At 44.0% G+C, this 24,523-nt stretch overlaps 1 protein-coding gene across 1 annotated transcript; it reads right to left on the bottom strand.

Moving 5' to 3' along the window:
• Positions 1-10,761: 10,761 nt before the first annotated feature.
• LOC103013237 (40S ribosomal protein S7-like) lies at positions 10,762-24,226 on the bottom strand. The gene is made up of 2 exons (XM_057537497.1): positions 24,190-24,226; positions 10,762-11,516 (listed from the first exon to the last, which is right to left on the bottom strand). The coding sequence occupies exons 1-2, from the start codon at positions 24,224-24,226 to the stop codon at positions 10,762-10,764; spliced, it is 792 nt and encodes a 263-aa protein (XP_057393480.1).
• Between the last annotated feature and the right edge of the window lie 297 nt (positions 24,227-24,523).

Consider the following 24,523-nt stretch of genomic DNA (forward strand, 5'->3'; position numbering starts at 1 on the left):
GCTCCTTACACACTTCTGCTGTTTCTAGAAGTCTGTATGTCTTTGGGTTTATAATGGAAAGGTCCATGTGATTTCCGTAGGGAGCTGGGTGTGGTCTTATCACTTGCATGGTCCCAGTTGTCGGAAGGGGTCTGGGGACTCTAGTGAGGTGACAGGTCAATAGGCACCCCATGCTTTTCTGTTTACGTGTCACGTTTGCTTTTAAGGGAGCCATAGATTTCCTTTTGCTGGCCCATTTCCAAGTCTCAAATAGCAAGTGCATTCTAAGTTTGGATGTTTTTGCATTTTACCCTCACAGCCTGACCCCATGCACTTTTGAAGTATCATTTCTTTCCCAAATTATTTTTTTTTTAAATATTTATTTATTTATTTATTTATGGCTGTGTTGGGTCTTCGTTTCTGTGCGAGGGCTTTCTCTAGTTGTGGCAAGCGGGGGCCACTCTTCATCGCGGTGCGCGGGCCTCTCACTATCGTGGCCTCTCTTGTTGCGGAGCACAGGCTCCAGATGCGCAGGCTCAGTAATTGTGGCTCACGGGCCTAGTTGCTCCGTGGCATGTGGGATCCTCCCAGACCAGGGCTCGAACCCGTGTCCCCTGCATTGGCAGGCGGATTCTCAACCACTGCGCCACCAGGGAAGCCCCCCAAATTATTTTTATGTTGAGCAAATTAAACATTTTATTTTGATAAATTTGTATTTCTATATTTACACATATTCACTAAGTTGGTAATGTTGGAACTAAAAGATTTGTTCTTGTGATCAGTCTGGTGAGCCATACTCTTTGACTATTTGGGATTCTTGGACCAGAGTTTTCTATGGTAAAGACATGGGTGATGCCTCTATCGCCCATAGACAGCTAGGTCTCATCATGACAATCTCGGCTCAGTGTCACAAACAGAATCACAAGTCAGTTATCCTAAAAGCATGGAAAAGTCATTCAGACCTTTGTTTAAGGCTCTTGAAAAGGCATCAAAGTGGAAAGTACAATACACTGAATGTCATAGAGCAACACAGTAGAAAGTTCTCCCCACAGCAGTGCTTTCCTTCTCTTCTTCATCTCTCTCACACAGCCTGACACACAGACAAACTGACAAAGAACAAGTCCGGTCTGCCTCTCCTCCCCATTCCCAGCAACTCACCCCCGTGGATCCCTCTCCTAGCCACTGCTCTCAGGCCGACATTATTATCCACCAAATTAATTCCACCTCTCTTGGATGTTTCCAGATGTCATTTTCACTCCTATTTAAATCAATGGTCTTCAAACTTTTTTGACTGTTTATCTGAGCCGTAAAAAAAAAACGAGAGGGAGAGACAGACACAGAGAGAGAGAGAGAGAGAGAGACAGAGAGAGAGAGATTTAAAATATTCAGGTACTATCAATGTATATATTTTATTCATTATAAAATGTACATAGAAGAAAATTTTAAAGTTTGAGACAGAGCTCATATTTGTATCTCTCTCTCTATATATATATTTAAAAGTAATTTGTTATTTATTAAGTTAAAACTTTGCTCTCACTATGAAGCCTATTAATAATTTTTAGTGAGAGCAGTATGATTGAATATACTTTGTTATATTAGAATGCATTGGTTTAATACTTGTGATACAGTGGTTCTAATTCAGGTTATGGGTTTGCTCCCCTTCCTTCCTTTCATCCTTCCTTCCTCCCTTCCTTCCTTTTCTTTGATACTTGGGTTTATTGCTTATTACAGCTGAAAATTTCCCTTGCAAAGATGCACAGAACCAGATGGAAGAAGTGTCCCTTTAGATGCACATTTTCATTTCATCCTATTGATTATGCAAAGGTTTTTGTTTAAATTCTGCTAGTACATTTCATCTTCCCTGACATCACTCAGTTACTTTTCCTAACTAATGATTTTCACTTTTGTACAGTTAATAAATAGGGTCTAAACTCACCAAAACTCATTTTGGAAGAATTTTCAACAGATTTTTGATACTTTCTTTAAGTGTACTGATATGAGAGTTTTTATAAGTGACACAGAGATTTTTTTTCATGTAAAAAGAAATCACATAAACATAGAAATGTTTCCAAATATCCACTTTCAAATTGTTCTTTTCATAGCATGCAACTCTTCAAAAGGCACTTTCTCACAGATTGGCCAACTTCTTTCCAAATCCAATAGGTTATCTCCTATTTTTAAAATATCCCATGATGAGGGCAGATGAAGAGTCCACTTGGGGAGTAGAAAAAATATCAGCTTTTTCACTTTCTTGGCATTCTCTTGTGTTTGAATTATTATCATCATCAACTGATTATTTAGGTTATTTGGACATCTTCTGGGTTTTCTGTAGTAAAGGCATGGGCAGTTCCTTGTAGGAATTGTTTTAAGCCACATGTTCATTCTGTGAGGATTAGTTTAGTGAAATCTAAATAACATGATCCATAATAGCCAGGAACATGTCCACTGCAATATCTCCCAATAACTGACAGTTCATTGCTGAATGAGGGGCTGTCACCAACCTCCTTGATTAAAAAGTCTCTACTCTTTTCTTAAGATCCTGGGAATACTACGGGGGTCCCATGATTGTATTTGGGACATATTGCCTGTGAGGATACCAAACTCCAACAGATGTATTAGTGTTAGTTATGCTAAACTTCTTTATTTTTAGATAAAACTGATATGAAAAGCTCCAACATTTTCTTCTATACCCAGTGGGTCAATTCTGGACACCTCACTTTGGAGATCACTGAACTACATCAGTACAACAAAACCACAGGACTCAGAGAAACTTAGAAACCTCCTTGTTGGGGAAGGGTGGTTGGAAGGGCTATAAAATCCTTTGATACTTTTTATTAGAGTCTGCCATGTTGCGTACAATAGTTTTGGGAGACACCAGGATGATTTGGATCACCATTGTCCAGTCAAAGAAACGCACAGCAAGGCATCCGGGTTACGTCCGGGATTGTGTATTTCTGAGACTATATCTGTTATATACCCTCGAATCACTGAGTCTTATTCTGTTTTCCTAAAACTGTTTTGTCCTTGGGTTATGGCTCCAGCTGGGGCTTCTAAAGATCAGCCAGAATAGCCAATAGCAAACAAGCTCCCAAGTCTATCAGATTCATTTGTTAGGATTTCTTTTTGGTCAATTAAAAAAAAAAAAAAAGCTTTTCAAAGCACTCATAGAGGCTTTCACAGGGCTCATAAAGGTAATATTCACACTCTCTCTCATGATTCCTTGACTATGACTACGCAAAATAAACAAAACAAAACAAAAATCGGTTTCCCAGAGCCCTAGGAATATCACAAATTATGTTGAGGTTCCAACAAGTTGGAAATGATTATTACCCTTTATTTTTCAATACATACACACACACACACACACCCCTACATTGGTTTGTTTCTGAATGATGTGCAAGGGAATTAAAAAATCATTTGATAAATGTATGAGCTAGTGTGAGTGGGTAGAGGTTATCTGTTTTAAATATTTCATGTAATATGAATTGCAAGTAACAAGACTCTCAACTAACATGATTTTTTTAAAAGTGATATCATAGTAGAAAGTGTGCTCCTAGAATCTCCTGCTTCAGTATCACCTGGTGAGGCCCTTCCCCTAGATGCTAATGTAACTCAGCATTAACAGGGTTTCCTCTGGTGATTCTTATGGCTCCTGAAATGTAAGAACCATTGATCTAGGCTGTGCGTCAGTAGAGATACAGATATCAACCCAAGTGTGCACACACTGCAGGTCAGCTGCACCAGAAACAATTACTTCTTTCTTCCAGATCTATTCTGTTCATGTCATGATACCTTTTGAGAGTATTCAGTTATTGTTACAACAATGAATCTGTTTCCTCCAGACTCTTGGTTATCATTATCCTGACCTGCCACCTGTGTCACATCCCATTAAATGCTGTGGATGAGGCATGGCACTTGTCACAGACTGACAGAAGTTTGACAGGACAGGCTAAGAAAAGCAAAAATTAGAAATAAACCAAGACATAACTTTCCTAGAAAACCTTCTCAAACACAACCAACTCTGTGAGATACGACTTCAGGGCAAGCTTGGCCACAGATGGAGGCAAAGCCGGGCAGGGCAGGTCTGGGACTGGGATGTCAGGGCAATGGGGGAAAAGATAGTTGGTCCAGAATCCAGTTTCTTTGATGTGCATCTCCCAGCGTGTGTGCTATAGAACACTAATCCTACCCAATGCCGCAGGAACACAGGGTCTCATGGTGAAAACCCTTCCTTGGATATTCTAAATCCTTTTTTAAAAAAAACTTTTTATTTTGAAACGATTATAGGCTCTCTGTTTTTGCCTCTCTTTGCTCTGAGACATGGGCAATGGTCCATGGGCTGGCCTGAAGGACAGTGCTCTCTACTCAGAGTCACCAGGCTCTCTGACCTTGACTCTTGCTCTAAGAACCCAAGCGTGCCCTGCTTGTCTTCCTAAGGCACGTCAGCCCCTCTTGCAAACAGATCTCTTGTGGGCCCTCTTGTCATTTAGAAATTCCCTTGTTTAATCTGAATCATGCTTCCAGTTCCAGCCATTCACAAAAGAACTGGCTTTTCCCAATGTAAATTCTGAAAGTAAGTTGGTAAGCCAGGCATTTAGAATTTGGGCCTCACCTCCCATAGCCAGAAAATGATACATAATGGCAAAGTCCCCAGGCCAGCCCGCAAAAGCCTACTTATCCAAAATGTAGCTGAACCGAGGCAATAAAGCCATAGGCAGCCTAACCACGCTTGGCATTGTGTTTCCATTGGAATGCATGTCCTGTACCAACTGGGAAGCCAAGAAGGCAGAGGGAAATAAATCTTGAACTTAAGGCTCTTTTGTTGTTGGGATTTTGCAGCCAGGTACCAATAAACCAGGCCCCCGAGGGTGGAGAAATGTTGGATGTAGATGCTCACTGAGTCAGTTATCAAATCTCGGGAGTTTCCAAAGAAATGTGTAAGATTAAATTTTAGTTCTATGGAAGTAGAGCCTCAATTTAATACCATCTACCAAAGCACTGTGACGTCTGTCATTTTGGGATGAAGCTGATCCTAAATCAAGAGAGGATGAAGGCCCTCCTGGTGGGGTGGCACTAGGTTCTGGAGCACACCTAGGCGAGCAAGAGACAGGCAGAAATGCACCTGGGGCTCTGGCAGAGGCAGCGGGCCGTTGGCCACCTGGTTTGGAAAGAGGTTTTAATCCATTTCGATTACAAAAACATCCTGTTCTCTGTTCCTAACAAATGGCTTTCTCTTTCTGATTTGCCCACTCCCCATCTCTCCACACAAGACCATCCTTCTCTCACATGGATCGAGACAACAGGCCATTCAGTACTATGAGGGAAAATGACATTAGAGAGTGATAGTCTTTAAAACTGATGAGATAGCAAAGAGACTTCATGACCAAAGGGGAGAAGTAATGGGCTGAGCACCTACTATGTGCTGGCTGCTGTGCTGTGTCTTTTCACCTGCATATCTTTCTCCATCCTCCTAAACATCCTAGGATGTGAGCATTATTATCCTTATTTAACTGATGGAAATTGAAGCCTGAGAGGTTATGTTAGACCAAGAACCTTGGACCACTAAGAAAGGCTTTGCAGGTATTCAAACACATCTTCTGGCTCCAGAGTGATGCTCTTCCCACCACCCCAGCACCTCCTACCGTCGGAATAGAGCATCTCCACGTCACTGCCCTAGAAGCAAATACATTTTACTCACTGGTTTTCAAACAGTAAGTAAAAAGAAAAGAAAAAATTCAAAATGCAAGGACGACCCCATTTCTTCTTAAGCATTTTTAATACAGGCAAAGTGATAAATGTACCGAGTAGACTTGGCATTGAGTAGGCTTTGCACTACACGGCTGGTCAGACTGAATGAGAAGGTCACAGTTTCCAGAGAGGCCTGGCGGACACTGGGCTCTTGTGAGGTTGACACTGAGTTGGCCGACACTAAGAGGAACGGGCCCACCCACTCGTTTGACTATGTGTGTACCCAGCTCAGCCAGCGAGAAGGGACAATTATATGTATTATTTGGTAATAGAGAGTGAGGGGGAAAAAAGCCCTGGGCTGCAGAGAAAGTGTTTAACCTTTTTAAATTACAAAAAAATAGGGGCTGGACATCCACTCTGACAGCAGCCAAATTAAATCTGACCACAAACTCATATCAAAGCCAATATACAGAAAAGAGTTGTGTTTCCAGTTAGAAGACACACACCCAATAATCCCATTTCTTTTCTTTTTTTTAAAATAAATTTATTTATTATTTTTGGCTGTGCGGGGTCTTTGTTGCTGCTCACGGGCTTTCTCTAGTTGTGGTGAGCGGGGGTTACTCTTCGAGCGGTGCATGGGCTTCTCAATGCAGTGGCTTCTCTTGTTGCAGAGCACGGGCTCTAGGCACGCGGGCTTCAGTTGTTGTGGCGCACAAGCTTAGTTGCTCCGTGGCATGTGGGATCTTCCCGGACCGGGGCTCGAACCTGTGTTCCCTGAATTGGCAGGCGGACTCTTAACCACTGCGCCACCAGTTCAGTACCTTCCATGACCGCTCCTCCTGGTGCCCGGACTGCGTTAGAGTCTCCCCCTAGTGGAAAGCTGGGACATTTCAGGGTCGGTGATCATCTGGTTCAGAACAACGGAAATGTCTCAGTGTTTCTATTTTTAAATATTTCTTTACTTGGGGCTGAGCAAAAACGGAGACCAAAACCAGTGGATTTTTAGGGAATGCAGGTAATAGTAGAACTCCTTACCCTCCCCTGAAGTGTATGCTCTGGAAATCTTCATAGAAATTATGGAAAGTACAGGTTTATCTGAACAATCCCATTCATGCTTGTGCATGTATTGAGTCTCTCTCAAGCCCTCACCTCCAAAAAGACCCAAAGTCGCAAAAGAAGTCATCACATAGCAATCTGATGTAGTATTCAGCTCCCATAGAGAGAAAAATTCTTGTGTTGCATGGGTTTGTGCAGTGTCAATACTGAAAGAAAGAAAGAATGGAAGTTAACATCAACGCGTTCTAGGTGCTGAATTTTGGGACTCTGCTGATGTAGAAGTTGAGCATTCTGAAATGAGCACAGTAGCTCCGACACGGAGGTGGGGCAGATGGTGGGAGCGGAGAGGCCTTGACGAGGGCCGGGCTGTGAGACCCACCCTTGGTCCTTCTATCAGGGGCTTCCCGGGACCTTGGCGGCAGGGGTTAGCCTTGGACTTCACTGCACCCAAATGGCTCTCTAATGCCAATGAGTGGGGAGGGGAGGCAGGGAAAGCTTGGGCCAGCCTGGCCGGTGAGGGCTCCCCAGGGTCCCTGTGGCAGAGAAGAACTTCTGCCCACACTTAAGAGACTGCAGGATCAGGAAAGCAGAGTTGAGCAAGAAGTTAAAGGTCAGAGAACCAGACAGGAATCCCTGAAGGGATATAGAGGTGGATTTTAAGCCAGGGATCAGAGCCTGGGGATCAGAGGTCTGGAGGATGAGTGGGAGGCCAGGGCTAGATGAATATACAGAGCAGGCATCCGAGCCAGTGCGGGCTGAGGTTTGCCAGCTGCAGCTGCCTCCAGGAAGTGGGTGGCGGGGTGAGGCGCTAGCTGCATGTGAAGGGCGGAGGCGCTTTAAGAACTGCACCCCTAAACTGTGGATGTTTAGGCCAAACTTCCCTCCAGGAGTGGCAAGAGCGGTGTGTCTGAACCAGTCCTGCTACTGGCCTTGGTCCTGGCTAAGCATTCACACGAATCCTTAAGCTAAGGAAATCTACAGGGATCATCCAGAGGGTCAGTTTCATTCTGCCCCTACCTTGTGTCATCCCCCTAAATCTGGGCTGAATGGAGACCTTGCAAATACTCTAAGAGGAGCTATGTGAATTTGGGTTGGCCCAATTGGTCCTGTGGGATCTGTTTTGTGAGCCATCAGGGATTAGTTCTGAACGGTCTGGTTGGGTAGCCAAGTTGTTAGTTAACCAGAACCTGAAAGGAGGCGAGAGCTTTGTAAAACCCACCTAGTACTAGTAGCTGGCACCAAACTCTAGCGAAGTTCCCATCTTTTTCCAGTGGGGTCTGAACAGGTAAATCTCTCCATCCTCCCCTGCTGCACTGCACTGAACACAGGATAAGGGTGCATGTTTATAAGCTCCCAGGTACCATGTGATATAACCCTTTACGTTCATCGTCTAATACGGTAGCCACCAGCCCCCATGTGACTACTGAGCACTTCCAAGTGCCTACTCTGAATTGAGATGAGCTGAATTCCAAGGCTTAACATGAAAATAGAAGGTAAATGAGCTCATTATTATGTTTTTAATTATCTGTTGAAGTGATAATAATTTGGTTACATAATACATACTATTAAAATTAATTTCTTCTATTTCCTTTTATTTAAAAAAAATAGACTTTATTTTTTAGAGCAGATTTAGCGTCACAGCAAAGCTGAGCAGAAAGTAGAGAGAGTTCCCGTCTACCCTCTCCGTCCCACACCCGAAGCTTCCCCACTGTCAACACCCCGCAGCTGGACAAAACATTTATTACAATTGATGAACCTACAATGACATGTTGTTATCACCCAAAGTTCACATCCTCTAACTCCTTAATGTGGTTACTCAAAAATTTAAAACTCCATTTGAGGCATTATATTTATTCGGGGGAGCACTGCTTTATACCTTTCCTGGTGGCAAATCCAAAACAAAGACGCTTAAATACTTTAGATGATAAACACATACTTATACAAAATAGACTGATCCAGACTTTGAGATCTTAACCCGATTAAAAACTAACCTTTGTCCCTTCTTTTTCTAGCCAGTTAGGAAAGAAATTACTTAGAGGAAGATCTTCATATATAGTACTCTATCAACTGAAAGTCTTGTCTCAGAGCCAGACTCACTTTCTACCCATTCTTGGAATTTGACAATCAGCAGCAGCTTGCTGTGTCTCGGGGAGCTGAGATGGGCATCCCTCTGGGAAAATGTTTCAAGTGTTTCTGGGGGTTTCTAGCTTCTGGTGCTGTTCTCTCAAAAGGCCAGTTTCTTTCTTTCTTTTTTTTTTTTTTTAAATGTTGTGTAACACAATATTTTGTGTTAGTTTCAGGTGTACAGCAAAGTGAAACTGTTATACATATAGATATATCCACTCTGTTTTAGATTCTTTTCCCATATAGGCCAATACAGAGTACTGAGTAGAGTTCCCTGTGCTATACAGTAGGTCCTTATTAGTTATCTATTTTATATACAGTAGTGTGTATATGTCAATCCCAATCTTCCAATTTATTCCCCCTCTCTTACCCCCCACCCCCGGTAACCATAAGTTTATTTTCTATATCTGAAACTCTATTTCTGTTTTGTAGATAAATTCATTTGTCGCCTTTTTTTAGGTTCCACATATGATATCATATGATATTTGTCTTTCTCTGTCTGACTTACTTCACTCAGTATGACAATCTCTAGGTCCATCCATGGTGCTGCAAAGGGCATTATTTCATCCTTTTTTATGGCTGAGTAATATTCCATTGTATATATGTATCACATTTTCTTTATCCATTCCTCTGTTGATGGACATTTAGGTTTCTTCCATGTCCTGGCTCTTGTAAATAGTGCTGCAATGAACATTGGGGTGCATGTATCTTTTCGAATTGTGGTTTTCTCCCGACTTATGCCCAGGAATGGGATTGCTGGATCATATGGTAGCTCTAGTTTTAGTTTTCAAAAGGCCAGTTTCAATCTCTGATCCCACAGGTCCTGTGCTAGAACCACTTCTCCCCATGTCCCCTCAGGGGCCTGGCCAGCCTGGGAGAGTCAGAGCCAAGGTTGGGTTGCAGCCTTGTTCTTTCCTGGCTCCACACTGAACACTTACCTTGGAGATTGTTATTACCACTCTGTGCGTGGCTGCATTATCCTGAAGCCTTGTGCCATTAGCAGACTGGCTTTCCACACTTCAGAAACCGACTCATGTACTTCCCCCCAGGGCTCGCAGAAGAATGGTCTAACTTCCAAAGCTGGCCGGCACTTCAGGCCAGAATTGGCATGAGCTGCCGTCCAAGGCCTGGTGAGAAGGGCTTGTTTGCCTGAGGGGATTAAACAGAGCGCGGTCGGCTAAGCTTCCACGGAGCCGGCTAAAGGACTTCAGCCCTAACCTCTTACTAGTGAGGGTCGTGCCAGCAACGACCAGCCACCGCGGCCTTTCTTTATGGCTGGTGTTGCTCGTCGACGCCACTCCAAGGATGTCACAGCCCGTCTCTTTGCTGTCGTCTTTACCTCCCCTCTACAAACTCCATTTTTATTCCTCCGAAGAATGGCCCACCTCCCTCCCTCTCCTCACCCTGTTTCTCTCACCCACCAGGCTGCCTGTCTCACTGAACAGGAAGAGGAACGGTAGTCACAGGCTCACATCCTCCTTTCCGAAGAACTTACCTAAACAGAACATTCACTTTTTTTTTTTAATTTATTAATTTAATTTATTTATTTTTGGCTGGGTTAGGTCTTTGTTGCTGTGCAGGGCCCTCTCTAGTTGCGGTGAGCAGGCTTCTCACTGTGGTGGCTTCTCTTGTTGCAGAACATGAGCTCTAGGCGCGCAGGCTCAGTAGCTGTGGCATGTGGGCTCAGTAGTTGTGGCTCACAGGCTCTAGAGCACAGGCTCAGTAGTTGTGGCGCACGGGCTTACTTGCTCCATGGCATGTGGGATCTTCCTGGACCAGGGCTCGAACCTGTGTCCCCTGCATTGGCAGGCGGATTCTTAACCACTGCGCCACCAGGGAAGCCCAGAACATTCACTTTTTTCAAAAGAAACTTTTTTTTTTATTGTGAATAATATTTTATTTAGTCATTTTTGTTTACAACTGAAACTCTAGGAATTCAAAATTAACGTCCTTGCCGGTGAGCTTCTTACAGACACCAGAAAATGTTTCAACCTCGTGTTCCACATCGTTCTGCTGTGCTTTATCCAAATGAACCTTTATGAGTCGGCTGCCATCCGCTCTCTTGCCCACAATCTCACTAGGGAAAACCGAGTCCTCCAGGATGGCGTCGTGCACGGCAGTCAGAATGCGGCTCCCGGGACGCTTTTGCTTATTGTTTGTATGGCTTTTTCGAGTTGGCTTAGGCAGAATTCTCCTCTGAGCGATAAAGACAATGTGCTTCCTGCTGAACTTCTTCTCCAACTCATGCACTAGCTGGACCTGGAGTTTCTGGAAAGATCTCAGTTGCGGAACAGGAACAAAGATTATGATAGCTCTCCGACCGCGACCAAATGCAATTTCCTTGGCGGCCGTGATGTTCAGCTCCCGCAGCTGGGCCTTGAGGTCCGGGTTCATCTCCAGCTGCAGGAGGGCCTGGGAGATGCCCAACTCATACTTGCCCAGCTTCTCGCTGTTGGGCTTCATGATCTCCGCGCTGGAACTGAACGTGGCCTTGCTGACATCCGCAACCCTAAGCGCCCATGCCACCGCCCTTAAGCGTAGCAAAATCAAAAGAAACTTCTGACTGGAGAAAGCAGGGTGAAAGTCTGTGTTCGTGAGCAACCTCGACCTGCAGGCCACCTCTCGATTCTGATTTAATGTTCTTTCCTCTGTTGGTTCTAACACCGACCCTGGAGTCAAAGGTCATGATCAAAAGTCAGTTTTCCCACAGTGCCCTTCTGTAGCATTGAAATATTTAAATTCTTTTCTTTTCTAATAGAGCTATATTTTCCTCTCTGGTTAAGGAGCTATTAGAAAGTGTGTCACTTGCAAAAAAGAAAATCCTAACTAATGTATCAATATTTTATTTAAGATTTTTGCATTAGATTTATTAGCAAAACTGGTCTTCTGTTTGTGAGTTCTGTGTGTGCATGATATACCATCGGTGTCAAATTTTGGCATCAGCGTTATGCTGGCTGTATAAGACGACGTTGGAAGCATTTATTTTCCTTACTCTAGAAAGGTTCTTAAAGTGTTAGAGTGACCATTTCTTAAAGATTTAAAATAATTCATTTGTGAAATTATCTGGGTCTGCCATCTAGACAACTTCCCAACATCATACATGGTAATTCCTTAGGTTTTCCCATGTGTTTGCTTAGAATTAAGCATAAAGTTTTTTCAAAATTTCATCCATCTTTGTGTTATTTCCCCATTCTCCTTTCTAATTTTATGGACTTGTATTTTGTCCCTCAATTTTGGGGTGGGTGGGATATTAATGGTTTATCTCTTTCATTTAAAAGCATTAGACTTTGGATTCATTTTTTTTTCTGCCAAAAATCTATTTTTTTTAATTTATTCATTTCAACTCTCAACATTATGTCTTCCTTTTGCTTTCTGTAATTAGCTTGGGTTCTTTTTCAGACTTCTTGAGTTGAATAATCAATGCATTATTTTGATTATTTTTTATTTATTAATGTTAAGTGCTTAAACCTAACAATTTTCCTCTGAGCATTGCTTTAATCATATTCTTAGGTTATGAAGCACAGCTTTTACATTTATTCATAATTATTATTATGTAGGTTTTCTGCTTAAATGGGCTGGGCTCTCTGCTCTGAATATCTACCTACTTTAAGTTTGGGGCTTTCCTCTCTTTTGCAGTGAGAAAGGCTGGGGGAGCGGGGGTCTTAGAACACACAGAGGGCTGATTCTAGGGTTCCATCCTATGCCATTCACGTATCCCCCACCATTCTGAAACGACAAACTTTAGAATCCCACTGCGGAAACGGCCCTTCTTTCTCCTGTGTCCTCTCCAGGAATTTAAGCTTAATTGTCCCAAGTATAGCACCCCAGGTTGGGTTTTATAGAATTCTTTCACTTACTTTCAGAGATGTTAGCATCCTGCTTTAGATCTAAAGAGGGGATGCTTCATTATACATTCAATCAGCGTTTGTCGCGTGTCAGGCACTGGTCTGGTTGCTGGCACCCCTTGCTCCTGCTACTCTAGTTCAATTAGTGCCAAATGTTCTTCAGAATGGTTTGGGGATTATAGATATTATTTTCTGTATGTTCCAGAAAGAGAAAGAGACAGATAGCATTTTATTCCACCATCTTTTGTCAAATATGTCAGTAGTTAATTTGTTGACCAATACTTGAAACGTTTTTTAGACCTATGGGACTCATAGTCAACTTAAGCTTAATTTCCAAGTGACCACCTTCAGGAATAGAAAAAGAATTCTCTTGACTTAAGCATTTCCCAAGCATTAACTGATCTTTCGTCTCCTAAATAATATTCACCTTTATGCCTTTTACCTTCCATCAAGCAGCAGAGTTTATTGGCCTGATTTATCCTGCTGAAAACACGAGGCCTGGCTGGTAACGACGTGAGAGGGCTGAGTCCTGCCCTTGTCCAAGGAGAAAGCCCAAACTCCCAGCTCTTTGCAGACCTAACTATGAATTTGAAAACGTGCTTAGCTCCTCTTGTAACTGCCCGAGGCTGTCTACTGGGGTAGGGGGGAGCCTGGCAACAACAGCTAATGAGGAAGGTCAGAAGGTGTGTCAATAAGCCCATTGTCAGAACTTTTTTTTTCTTCAACCTGCACAAATTGGTCCATAGTGAGACCCAGTAAGAGGGACCCTCAGTCCTCAGGTCACACAGTTCCTATGGCTCCCCTGGACAAGACCAACCCCAAAGAAAGAGATTCAAAACCTAATCATTAAAAAAATGGTATTTTAGGGCTTCCCTGGTGGCGCAGTGGTTGAGAATCTGCCTGCTAATGCAGGGGACACGAGTTCGAGCCCTGGTCTGGGAAGATCCCACATGCCGCGGAGCGGCTGGGCCCGTGAGCCACAGCTGCTGAGCCTGCGCGTCTGGAGCCTGTGCCCCGCAACGGGAGGGGCCGCGATAGTGAAAGGCCCGCGCACCGCGATGAAGAGCGGTCCCCGCACCGCAATGAAGAGTGGCCCCCGCTTGCCGCAACTGGAGAAAGCCCTCGCACGAACCAAAGACCCAACACAGCCAAAAATAAATAAATAAATAAAGTAGGGAAAAAAAAAAAAAAAAAAGAAAATGGGCAGAATATCAAAAAAAAAAAAATGGTATTTTAGTATTTAGGGAACAAATTAATAAGTCATACACACTTAAAAATTCATAAATTATTTCCTCTAGTGTAATAGCAATGCCCTTTCTTGATCCCTGAGTGAAAGGTGGTTATGGAGGTCTGACCAGCAGTAAGGATGAAAAACAAATGCATTAAGATGTGGAGGAAGTTTATAGACATTACCCCACTACCTATTTAATAAAATGCTTTCTTTTTAAGGAATAAAATATGTTTTTCATAAAAAAGAAGCTAATCATAAATCACACTGGAGGTTTTACATACAGCCGGAAAATTGTCAGATGGAGTAGAGCGTCTCTCAGGCAGACTTTTGCTCTGTGTTGCTGGCCTTCCTCATCCCGTGCTGGATGCTCTGAGCTTCCAGAGAGAGCTTGGAGACCAAGTCCAACTCCCCTCTTGGGGAAACCAAAGGCAGTGCCAGGTGAGTGTGTAGACACTTTTCAGCCACCTGCCTTGTGTTACGATGCTTCAAAATGGCTTCAAGCCAGATACCCACTCCATACACTGGCTCAGGCTTTTAAAATTAAAAAAAAAAAAAAAAAAATCCTCCTGCAATAAGAGTTGGCAGGCTCTCCTTGAGGGGACGTGGCAGATGCCCTGTCTCCATACAGTTTTGGGGGATGTAGTATCTTTGAATATAGCCTCTCTTGCTAGCCCTTTCTGAAAGAGGACAGTGTCACCAAGATATCTTCCAAGACAGATGACTCTTCTACTTATTTTTTCAAAGGAGTGGGTGGGAAATGGAGAAGAAGTGACCAGAGAGATGGTGGTGGGAATCCATGGTCTCTGAGGTACTCTGTGATTGTGGGGGGGGGGGGGGGAGGGCTGAAGCACAGGACAGTCGTGCATGGATAAGGACTTGACACAAAAGCCTGGGCGATCTAGAGCTGGCTTCCAGAAGATGCTTTCCTTCTGGACCCAGCTCTCATAAGAGGCAAGATTCACTGAGCTGGTCAGGAGAGTAGCAGAACGGAGGTGATGGCAGCATTGAATGTTTCGCATCACAGGCCAGCCTAACCCTTCTGGAGAACCGACAGAGGCTCTGGGCTAAAAATGACCTCTCCTTCTAGAACTATCTTTGGAACCCTAAAGCTGACTTTCATCCTGAGGGCGTCTGTCAAACTCCAGTGGTCGGGCCACATGAGGAAAAAGCCTCCAGGAATCCCCTGGTGGTCCAGTGGTTAGAACTCAGAGCCTCCACTTCAGGGGGCATGGATTTGATCCCTGGTCTGGAAACTAAGCTCCTACAAGCCGCTCGGCGGCGCAGCCGAAAAAAAAAAAGAAAAAGGCTTGGGACCTTACAAAGCACAGGATCTGGTAGAAGATCTTCACACAGTGAAGAGACCCCAATAGGTTATATTTTCAGTGTGGATATGAATTGGATATATGCTGTCCCTCCCCACGACCACCCAGACATCAAGGCAAACTGCCTTTCTCCAACCTTAGTACTTGGGTAAAGGAACAAAATCTCTGCCTTGATTATTCATAAACACAAGGCTATTGTATAATTTTCCAACTTCAATCCACACTATCTGGGTAGTCCCAAAAAACTGAAGTACAGAATTAGTATAGAGTGCTGCTGGGCTGGAAGTAGTCCTAGGCTCCTGGAAAAGCAAATCCTCTCAGATTTGCCTCAAAGAATTGCCATAGATAAAGCTCTCTGAAAATATGAGCTCATCAGCACAGATCACAAAATTCACAAAGATCTCTTCCTGTAAGGATGCCAGTCATATTGGATTAGGACCCATCCCAATGACCTCATTTAACCTTAATTACTTGTTTAAAAGCCCTATCTCCAAATACAGTCACATTCTGAGGTATTGGCATTTAGGATTGCAATATATGAATTTTGAGGGAACACAATTCAGCCCATTACATGCTCTATAAATAGTGAGGAACAGAAAAATATAAAAGTTATCAAGCAGATTTGGGAAAAGATCCAACTAGAACTAGAAATGAAAAATATCATAACGAAACTTTTTTGTAAGCCTCAGTGGTTGGTTTAAGAGAGGATTAGCATAGCTGAAGAAAGAATTAGAAAACTGGAAGACAGACCAGCAGTTTATTTTTTACACAGTCCAGAGAGATAAACAGAAATAATCGGAACTGATGAAAGACTCCAATCCTCAGATTCAGGCATCCCAAGGAACCCAAGCAGGATTTTTAAAAGAAAAAAGAGAGAGAAAGAAATGCACGCCCAGACACAGAATAATCAAACCTCAGAACACTAAAGCCGGAGAGGATCAAAAAAATCAGGCAAATAAGGTAGAGAGGTTACTTGCAAAGGAATGACACATTTACAGCTGACTTCATAAGGGCCATCATAGAAGCTAGATGATAGTGGAAGAATATTTTTAATATGCTGAGAGAAAATAACCACCAACCCAAAAGTACATGTTCAGTGAAGACATCTTTCAAAAAATGAGTGGAGTAAAGACATTTCGAGGTAAGGAAAAATAAACTGAGATAAAAGGAAATTCTAAGGGCTTGTGTTAGGCAGAGGGAAGTAATCTCAGGTAGAAAGACTGAGATGAAAGATGGCACAATAGGCCAAGAACGTGGCAAATGTAGGTGTAAATCCAAAAAAACATTGCATGAAACAGTGATAATAAACTTCTGTGGGTAAAAGAAAGATGGAAATAAAATACACAGCAACAATAGCATATAAACTGGAAGGGGCAATAGGATTAAAGCATTATAAGATTTTTTTGATAATGTACAGAAGGAGGGAAACTTATTAATTACATTAGAATATGATATGCTTGCTTATTAACATTCTAGGATAAGCTGTAGGAGAAGAGAATTAGCTTTATAACTTTCAAATTATTAAAGAGAAATGAAAAGAAATCAGTCCAAAAGAGGCAAAAAAAAAGAATAAAGAAGAGATACAGAGCAAGTAGGATAGTTACAAAACACAAAATAGATCTAGATAAAACATTTCAGCGATTACATTTAAATAAAATAGACTAAATGCCTCAGTTAAAAGTCAAAGGTGTCAGACTGGATTTAAAGTATCTAGCAGCTACCAGCTGCTGCAGTGAAGGGAATAAGATATAATCCTTGCCCTTGAGAACCTCATGAGCAAACAAAAAGAGGCATGTACAGAGCTCATTATAGTGCAAGTTAGACTAAGCGCTAATGTTTGTCATTTCTATGTGAAATGCCAGGGAGGAGATAAGAGCGTAAGTCATTTCCCCTGCCTCAGAGTGACTGATCCTCTCTGGGGATAAAACATGTAAGCCTAAGAAACAGTTACCTAACAAATCCCAGTGATATTCCCATGAATGACCTTGGACTCAGAGTTCAAGGAGAACAAGCTAAGGAAAGTGCTCTCCCTGTCCCAGAGATGTGCTGTCCCCATGTCCTCGGAAGCAACAAAAGTGTATTTCTGTGAAAATGTGCATCTCCTCTGTGAGTGGGCAAGTCTGCTGGCACATGTTTTTGCAAGTTGTTTTCATCAGCTTCTCACCTGCTCAACTGAAATTCCCAGGCCTCATGAGACCCATTGCTTAACCAGGGTAGAGCTTAGTTCCATGTAGGACTGACAGGGCTGGCATTTAAAGCAATCACAACAGCAGGTGGATGCCCTAAATGTCCCAGGAGCCCATTTCCCAGACCAGCACTGTCCAATGGAACGTTCTACACTGACAGGAATGCACTGTCAGATACTGTAGCCTCTCGCCCATGTGGTGAGTGAGTTCTTAAAATGTGGCCAGTGAGACTGAAGAGTGGAATTTTTCATTTTATCCTATTTTAATTTTAATAAATTTGATTCAAATACCTTAATTTTAATTCATTCAAATTTAAATCATGGCTACTGTATTGAATAGCAGAGTTCTAGATCATGATGCTGAAGGACATAGTGAGGTAAAGAGTTTTCCTTGAGCGAATAGGTGCCCTGGGAATTCACAGAATCACTCAGCTCCCACACCGGACCTTTTGGCTCTCAACAGCCAGACGGGCCCACGACACGGAGTCCAACTTCTCATCTCTCTCCACCCCCAGACCCAACTGCAATCTAAAGGACTCCCGGGACCGCTTAACCCAAATTCCATTAGCCTGAATCTTAACTCCCTGCTTCTTGTCTTTGCCAATTTAAGACGTTTCATCGGAGTGAATGGAAAGGTCAGGACACTTTCAATGGCATGTCAGTAGATCCTGGGACGGGGCCCAAGAGTATGAATTATGAAAAGTATGTCTAGGTAATTCTTGTGTGCTGCCAGATTTAGGAGCCATGTTGCTTCATACCAGAAACAGAAACACAGTAGAGAATTTATCATAATGGGAGCATTTCCTCACACAAGTATTTATTGAGCATAGGATATGAGCTAGGCTTTAGCGTAAGTTAGGGAAATAGTGGTGAACGAGACAGACAAGAGGGCTGTTACATACTCTAGCGTGGGGAGACAAAAATAACCGTAAACAAATGAAAAGACAATTTCAAGAAGAGAGTGTTCATCAACATGCAGGAAAAGAGTGTAATGAGATAGGGAATGATGAGGTTTGGGAGCTGCTTTAAACTGAGGTGGGGGAAATCCTCTCTTAGGAGGTGACAATAAAGCTGAGACTTGAACCATGCAGAGTTAATTATGCCACGGTCTGGGGGGGAAAGCATTCCAGGCAGAAGGAACAGCAAGTGCAAAGACCCTGAGACAGGCACAAGCCAGGGCTGCCTGAGGTCTAGAATGAAGGCCAGTGTAATGAGCCTAGAGAAAAAGCCAAGAATGGAGGCAAGGAGGATGGGGTCAGATCATGTAGACAGGGGTCAGATTACATATATGGCAAGTGGCTTAAATTTTATTCTGTAATATGATTAGACACCATTAGCAAGATTTAAGCAAGAGAGCGATATGCAGATTTACACTCTTAAGAAGTTATTTTGCCTGTTAGGTAGAGAATGCAGTACAGTAGGGGAAGTGTGGACACCCAGAGAGAGGAGTTCTTGCTGCAGTCTAGGAGGAGATAATGACTTGGATGAGGGCTGTAGCAGTGGATGTGGTGAGATGTAATTAGATTCTGGGATATATCTGAAGTTAGAGCAAATAGGACTATGGCAATCAACGTGGGATATAACTGAAAAAAAGGAGTCAAAGATAAACGATTCTTAGCTTTTGGATCTGAGAACTGGGTAGATGAAGGAGTCCTTTGCCTCACAACAGAATCTTGGGGGAGAAATAGACTTTGGAGGGATGCGAAGACATTTGATTTGAGGTGTCTATTAGACATCCAAGCAGAGATGTCATAGAGGCAGCTTCCTTAGGGGAAAGATGAGGACTGGAAAGATAGAGTTGAAAGTTATGAATATATAGATGGTATGAGACTGAAAGAGATTACCTGGAGAAAGAGTGGAGAGGAGAAGGGGGGAATGGGAGAGGAGAGGAACAAGGGGAAGAGAAGAGAAAACTCTGAAGATTCAATGCCGGGGGAATCTAACATTAAGATGTCAGGCAGAAGAGAATGGAAAAAAGCAACAATATGGTAGGTAGGATGAAAACCAAGAAAACATGGTATCCTGGGACCCTGGAGAAGAAAAAGTTTTAAGAAGGAGGGAGGGGGTCAACCATGACAATAGCTGGTGGGAAGTTTTGTAAGAAGGAGCAGAGAACTGGCCTCTGGATTAAGTAAGTGGAGGTCAGCGGTTCCCCTCTGAGAGCGTTGGGAATGAAGAAGCTGGTTGGGAGAGAAAGGAGGGTGAGAAAATTAGAGACCGTGATAACCCATAACGTTTGAGGAGTTTTACTCTAAGGAGAAGCAGAGAGATGGGCCATGGCTGGGCTGGAATGTAGGTCAAGGGAACGTTTGTTTTTGTTTTTAAGCTGACCTATGTCAAGTCAGATGTACATGTCCACGAGGATAATCGTAGAGTACAAAAGCTTTTGAAGATGCAGAATGATGGGTCAGTCTCACTGCCCTCCGAGAAATCAGTCTGTGGTCACCTGGAGAACCCTTAGAGACCACTGCTTGTCTGAGTCATATGATGAGAGCTGCGCATGTGGACACTCTTGAGTTTCCATGTATGAGAATAAAGGCTAATTTTAATTGGATTGGACAGTGGGAATGTGGCCACTAACGGCTTGACATCTTGGTCTTTTAACAACTCTGGGTGGTGATTCCATCAGTTGGCGTGAATCTTACCACCCAGTGAGGCATGCCACTTATGATCCGGCCCCTGGAGGAGCTGGGGGCACTGGATGACTCACCAAGCCAAGTGCTCCCTTGAGTGAGCACCACACAGAGGGCAGTCCCCTTGGGCTTCCATCCGCTACTGCAACCGAGGGCCAATCCCCACACCCCCATCCCCCAGATAGCGTGGACAGGGCTGGCCTTTAGAATCATTGCCCTACTCACCTGGGGTCCGCTGCCTTCACCCATGGTTGTCCTTTTCGCCCTTAACAAGTCTTCGCTTTCAGGCAGTAGACACTCAAGATGTCACAGGAACTTGGTATGGGAGAGCTGGTTTCTCAGTCCCTTCCTTTCTCGTGAATTGCTCCGCTGTAAGAAGTCAAGAGGGGATGTATGGGTGGAGGTGGAACCAGGCACACTCTAGCATCGATATGGATACATTGCCACAGAGCCAGGTGTCTGAGGTTTTTTTTTTTTTTTTTTAAAGGGATAGACTATTCCTGTTCTCATCTCAAACCCCAAAGCACAGGCTTTTTTAATAAGGACCACCAAATACCTGGTAATGCCCATGATGGAGCAAACTGCTACCCTCCAGACTGAGGACAGAGTGGCAGTAGGCAATAGACCCAGATCCAGCTATGGAATCCAGTTTTCCAGGAAGCAGTACATGTTACTGCCTTGAGAGCTGAGGTCTGCTTTCTAATGGCATCATGGCTGCATTCCCAGCCCAGCCTGGGAACAACTGCCTAGGCCTTGCCAACAAAACACCAGTAATCCATGCGGGTGAGTGCACATTCCCGTACTGGGATGCCCAGGCTGAGAAGGGATGCTTCAATGCCACTCTAGAATAGCTTACAGGGCCACAATACTCAGTGCCATCTGTGATTAAAATGGAGTTTGCTTACTCAAAACAGAGAGCTTTGGTGATTGCTGTTACCCTAGGAAGCCATTTGGGCAAATACTAAACATCACAGCTGTGTGTTGCCCTGCAGTGTAACTGCCTTCTCTTTGGTTTCACATGAGCTTGTGTTTGAATGAGAGCGCTCCGGTGGCCATTGGGGGACAATAGAAAGAAAGATCAGATATCACCATGTAAGCATCAAATAACTTGCAATGCCAGGAAATGACACTGAAGCAAGATGTCAAAGGAATAGCCCTGTGCTGGCAGGTTCTGGGCTGAAATCTTGCTGGGCTTTTGTTTTTTCTATTTTTGAGGGACCTGAGGATAAACATTACTATAGAATTGTAGAGCAGTTGATGTAATAATTTATCATCAATACCGACTGAAATAGTGATTTGCCCATGGAGTGTGACTAATAATAGGATAATAACGTGATGCCCGTCACACTGATAGTTACGAGAGGGAAAGAGCCTGACAAGGACAGGACACTGAAATCAGAATGAACCACACAGAAGCAGGAGGCTCTGGAAGGGTGCATCTGGCCTCCCTATGTTCTCGCCAACATGGACTCTCATGTACCCCTCCCGGGAGAATTTAGCCCCCCGAGTGCAAAACCGCATCCTCTTGGTTGACCAGGACACCTAGGAAAGGCTCAGCAAAGCGAAGTAGGTGGCGTCACATCCTGGTTCCAGGGCAGAAATCTCAGAGGGTGTGTAAAGTGTTCTCAGGGCAGGAAGAAAGGTTATATGTGCCTGGGGGCTTGCTCAGCTAATGCAGTCAGCTACTCGGGAACTTCTAAATGACCCTGCTTAAACAGCGCTTGTGTGTCCCTGGGGGCACCAGATGTGGAAGAAGTCTTGAAGCTGGTTTCAGCAGCTGCTCTCCCCTTTGTCTTCCCTTCCTCTCCTGTGACTCAAGCCCGCGTGAGTGCCCCTACCTTCCTGAGGCAGAAAGGTCCTTTGAACAGCAGTCATAGCTTGGACTCGCAGCCTGGGCTTTGGAGGCAGAATGACCGACCGGGCTTGAGACCAGGCACAACTGACTCCTTGTGTGACCTTGCTTGAGTTATTTTACCTCTAGGCTCAAGTTTCCTCCTCTGTAAAAGGGGGCTTTAAATACCTACTTCGTAGTGTTGCCATGAGAACCTAATGATCAAATATGTGTAAGGTGCTTAGTACAATTCTTGGCATGAGGGGCATTCAGTATATGTTAGCTATTATAAGTTCTATTTGATAAATCAAGAGCCGTTGGAAAACTAGTGTGTTTCTGAGCAGATCTGCCAAAGGTGCTGATGCACTAGAACCAGCTGGGAGGGGGGGTCGATGCTGTGCCCGCTGGGGAAATCTCTTAAGTGCATACACTCAAATGGTGACAAAGTCCGTTCTACCTGGACATAAGGTCATCCTTGGCTCCGAATTCCTGAGTGTACCTCATGTGGCTACTGGGGAAAGCCCGCCTTGGTCACATGCCCTTCGAGGAGCCAGCGAGGCATCCAGAAACTGGAGTCTCTCTGCCTCACTCTGAGCCACAGAGAGTGGATCCAGATTCTCCTGGAGGCCCCTCTCACTACGAGGAAGGGGTTCCCTCTAGCAGTCAGGGCCTCATTCACATAGATACCTGCACTAAGCAGGGCTTCTGCTCTCACCCAGATCCAAGCAATCTTGCACGCCAGAGGCACGGCACCTCCCAGGACACATATCAAGGGAAACATAACTAGTTAATGTTATTGGACATTGCTTGGTCCTTGATTTTCTTTTCTTTCCTTTTCTTTTTTTTTTTTTTAAAAAGAGCTTCTTTAGTCACAATGGCTTACAAAAATAAAAGCTGAGATGAATGACTTGCAAATGTAGTATTTTCACAAATGCTTATGAGCAAGTTTGAGAAGATACAAAGGAAAATCATACATTATACTCAGGTATATTAATTCCCTAGGGCTGCCATAACAAATTACCACAAACTTGGTGGCTTAAACAATAGAAATTTATTCTCTCACAGTGCTGGAGGCCAGCAATCTGGAATTAAGGTGTCAGCAGGGCCATTTTTTTCTCCAAAAGCCCAAGGGGAGGAGCCTTCCTTGCCTCTGAGTACTTCAGCTTCTGGTGGCTCCTGGCTTTCCTTGGCTTGGGGCTGATCTCTGCCTCCGTCTTCCCATGGCCGTACTCGCTCTGCATCTGTGTCCAGATCTCCCTCTCCTTTCTCTTATAAAGACACCAGTCATTGGATTTAGGGCCTTCCCTTAAATCGAGGATGATCTCATCTCAAGATCCTTAACTAAGTATATCTGCAAAGACCTTATTTGCACATCAGGTCACATTCTGAGGTTCCAGATGGACATGAATTTGGGAGGGGACACTATTCAACTCACCACATCAGGGAACATATAATTTAGTAACAGGGGTGAGACAAATAGCTGTCAACTAGAATACAAGGTAGAGTATGAGCTCTGGAGGACACTGGTGATGAGTGATGGCTATGCAAAGGAGGGAATATTCCCATTCAGCGGATCTGGAGGAAACAGTGGATAAAGTCATTGGAGAGATAAGCCTTGAAGGATGATTTTGTAAGCTGGGGCATTTCTGGAAGAGGAAAAGCCTGCATACAAAAACAGACAAGAGAAGCAGAGGCTGTGCAGTGAACATGGGATTCTGCTTACTGTACTATTTTGAAGAATAATCATTGGCCACTTTATACGTGACCCTGCACCTTGATTACAAGCACCCAGTACAGCGCTTTGCACATTTCAGAGAGCTGGTTGATATTTGGTGACTGATAACATGGGAAAGTTTAACTCTGCTTCTCCCATTCAAATTCTCAAATTGCTAAGCTAACCTCTGTGGTCATACACATTATCCTTCACCAACAGGCACTAAATAATACAATCAATGTAACGATTAATTACTTAATTCAAATAAACAGCTAATTAAAGTCAAGCGTAGAAGGGTAACATGGCCCTAATTACTAAGCTGGCTAATTGTTTCCCATATTCCTGGAACAAATTCCTACTTCATTGTCCTTCTTTCATGCAACAAATTGATGGTTTATAATGTGCAGGGCACTGACTAGGGAAATCAGTAATGAGCAGCATGGAACGGCCCCTGCTCTGTGCTGTTCACAGGACATGTCACCCAAATGCCTACACGCCACCTGCCGGTGGCCACGACGTGAAGTCACATTTCCTTTCATACCCAAGGTACGATGACTCTGGGTTCCTACCTGCCAACTTACCAAGGGTCTCCTTCAACAAGTATTCCTGAGCAGTCATGAGGTTGCCTACCTTGGTGTGTGAATTGGTCCTTCCTGCCCTTTGCTAACCGTTCACTCGGGGGGACAGAACCTCAGGCCAGCGGTCTCAGCCTGACTCCTAACTGCTGCTTCCAGATCACCCTGCCTGAGTGAGGAGGGGCCCGGGGCCACTGCCAGCCCCGCCGGGGTCGTCCTAGCTTTCTGTGGGGATTACCCTCTGCTCCCAGGGCCCCGCTCTCCCAGGCAGGGTCCTGTCTCTGTTTAGCGCCTGAGGTGCCACAGGGTTAAGGTTCTGCCTGGTTATCTGGCTGTTTGA

This window comes from Balaenoptera acutorostrata, chromosome 21 (assembly GCF_949987535.1).
Source record: "Balaenoptera acutorostrata chromosome 21, mBalAcu1.1, whole genome shotgun sequence".
Classification (NCBI taxonomy): Eukaryota; Metazoa; Chordata; class Mammalia; order Artiodactyla; family Balaenopteridae; genus Balaenoptera; species Balaenoptera acutorostrata.

Excerpts from the sequence above, each read along its gene's own strand:
- LOC103013237 (XM_057537497.1), bottom strand. The coding sequence starts at position 24,226 with ATGACTGCTCAGGAATACTTGTTGAAGGAGACCCTTG. Across the intron at positions 11,517-24,189 it reads CTTGTTGAAGGAGACCCTTG|GGTCGGTGTTAGAACCAACA; the intron begins GTAAGTTGGCAG and ends CTTTGACTCCAG.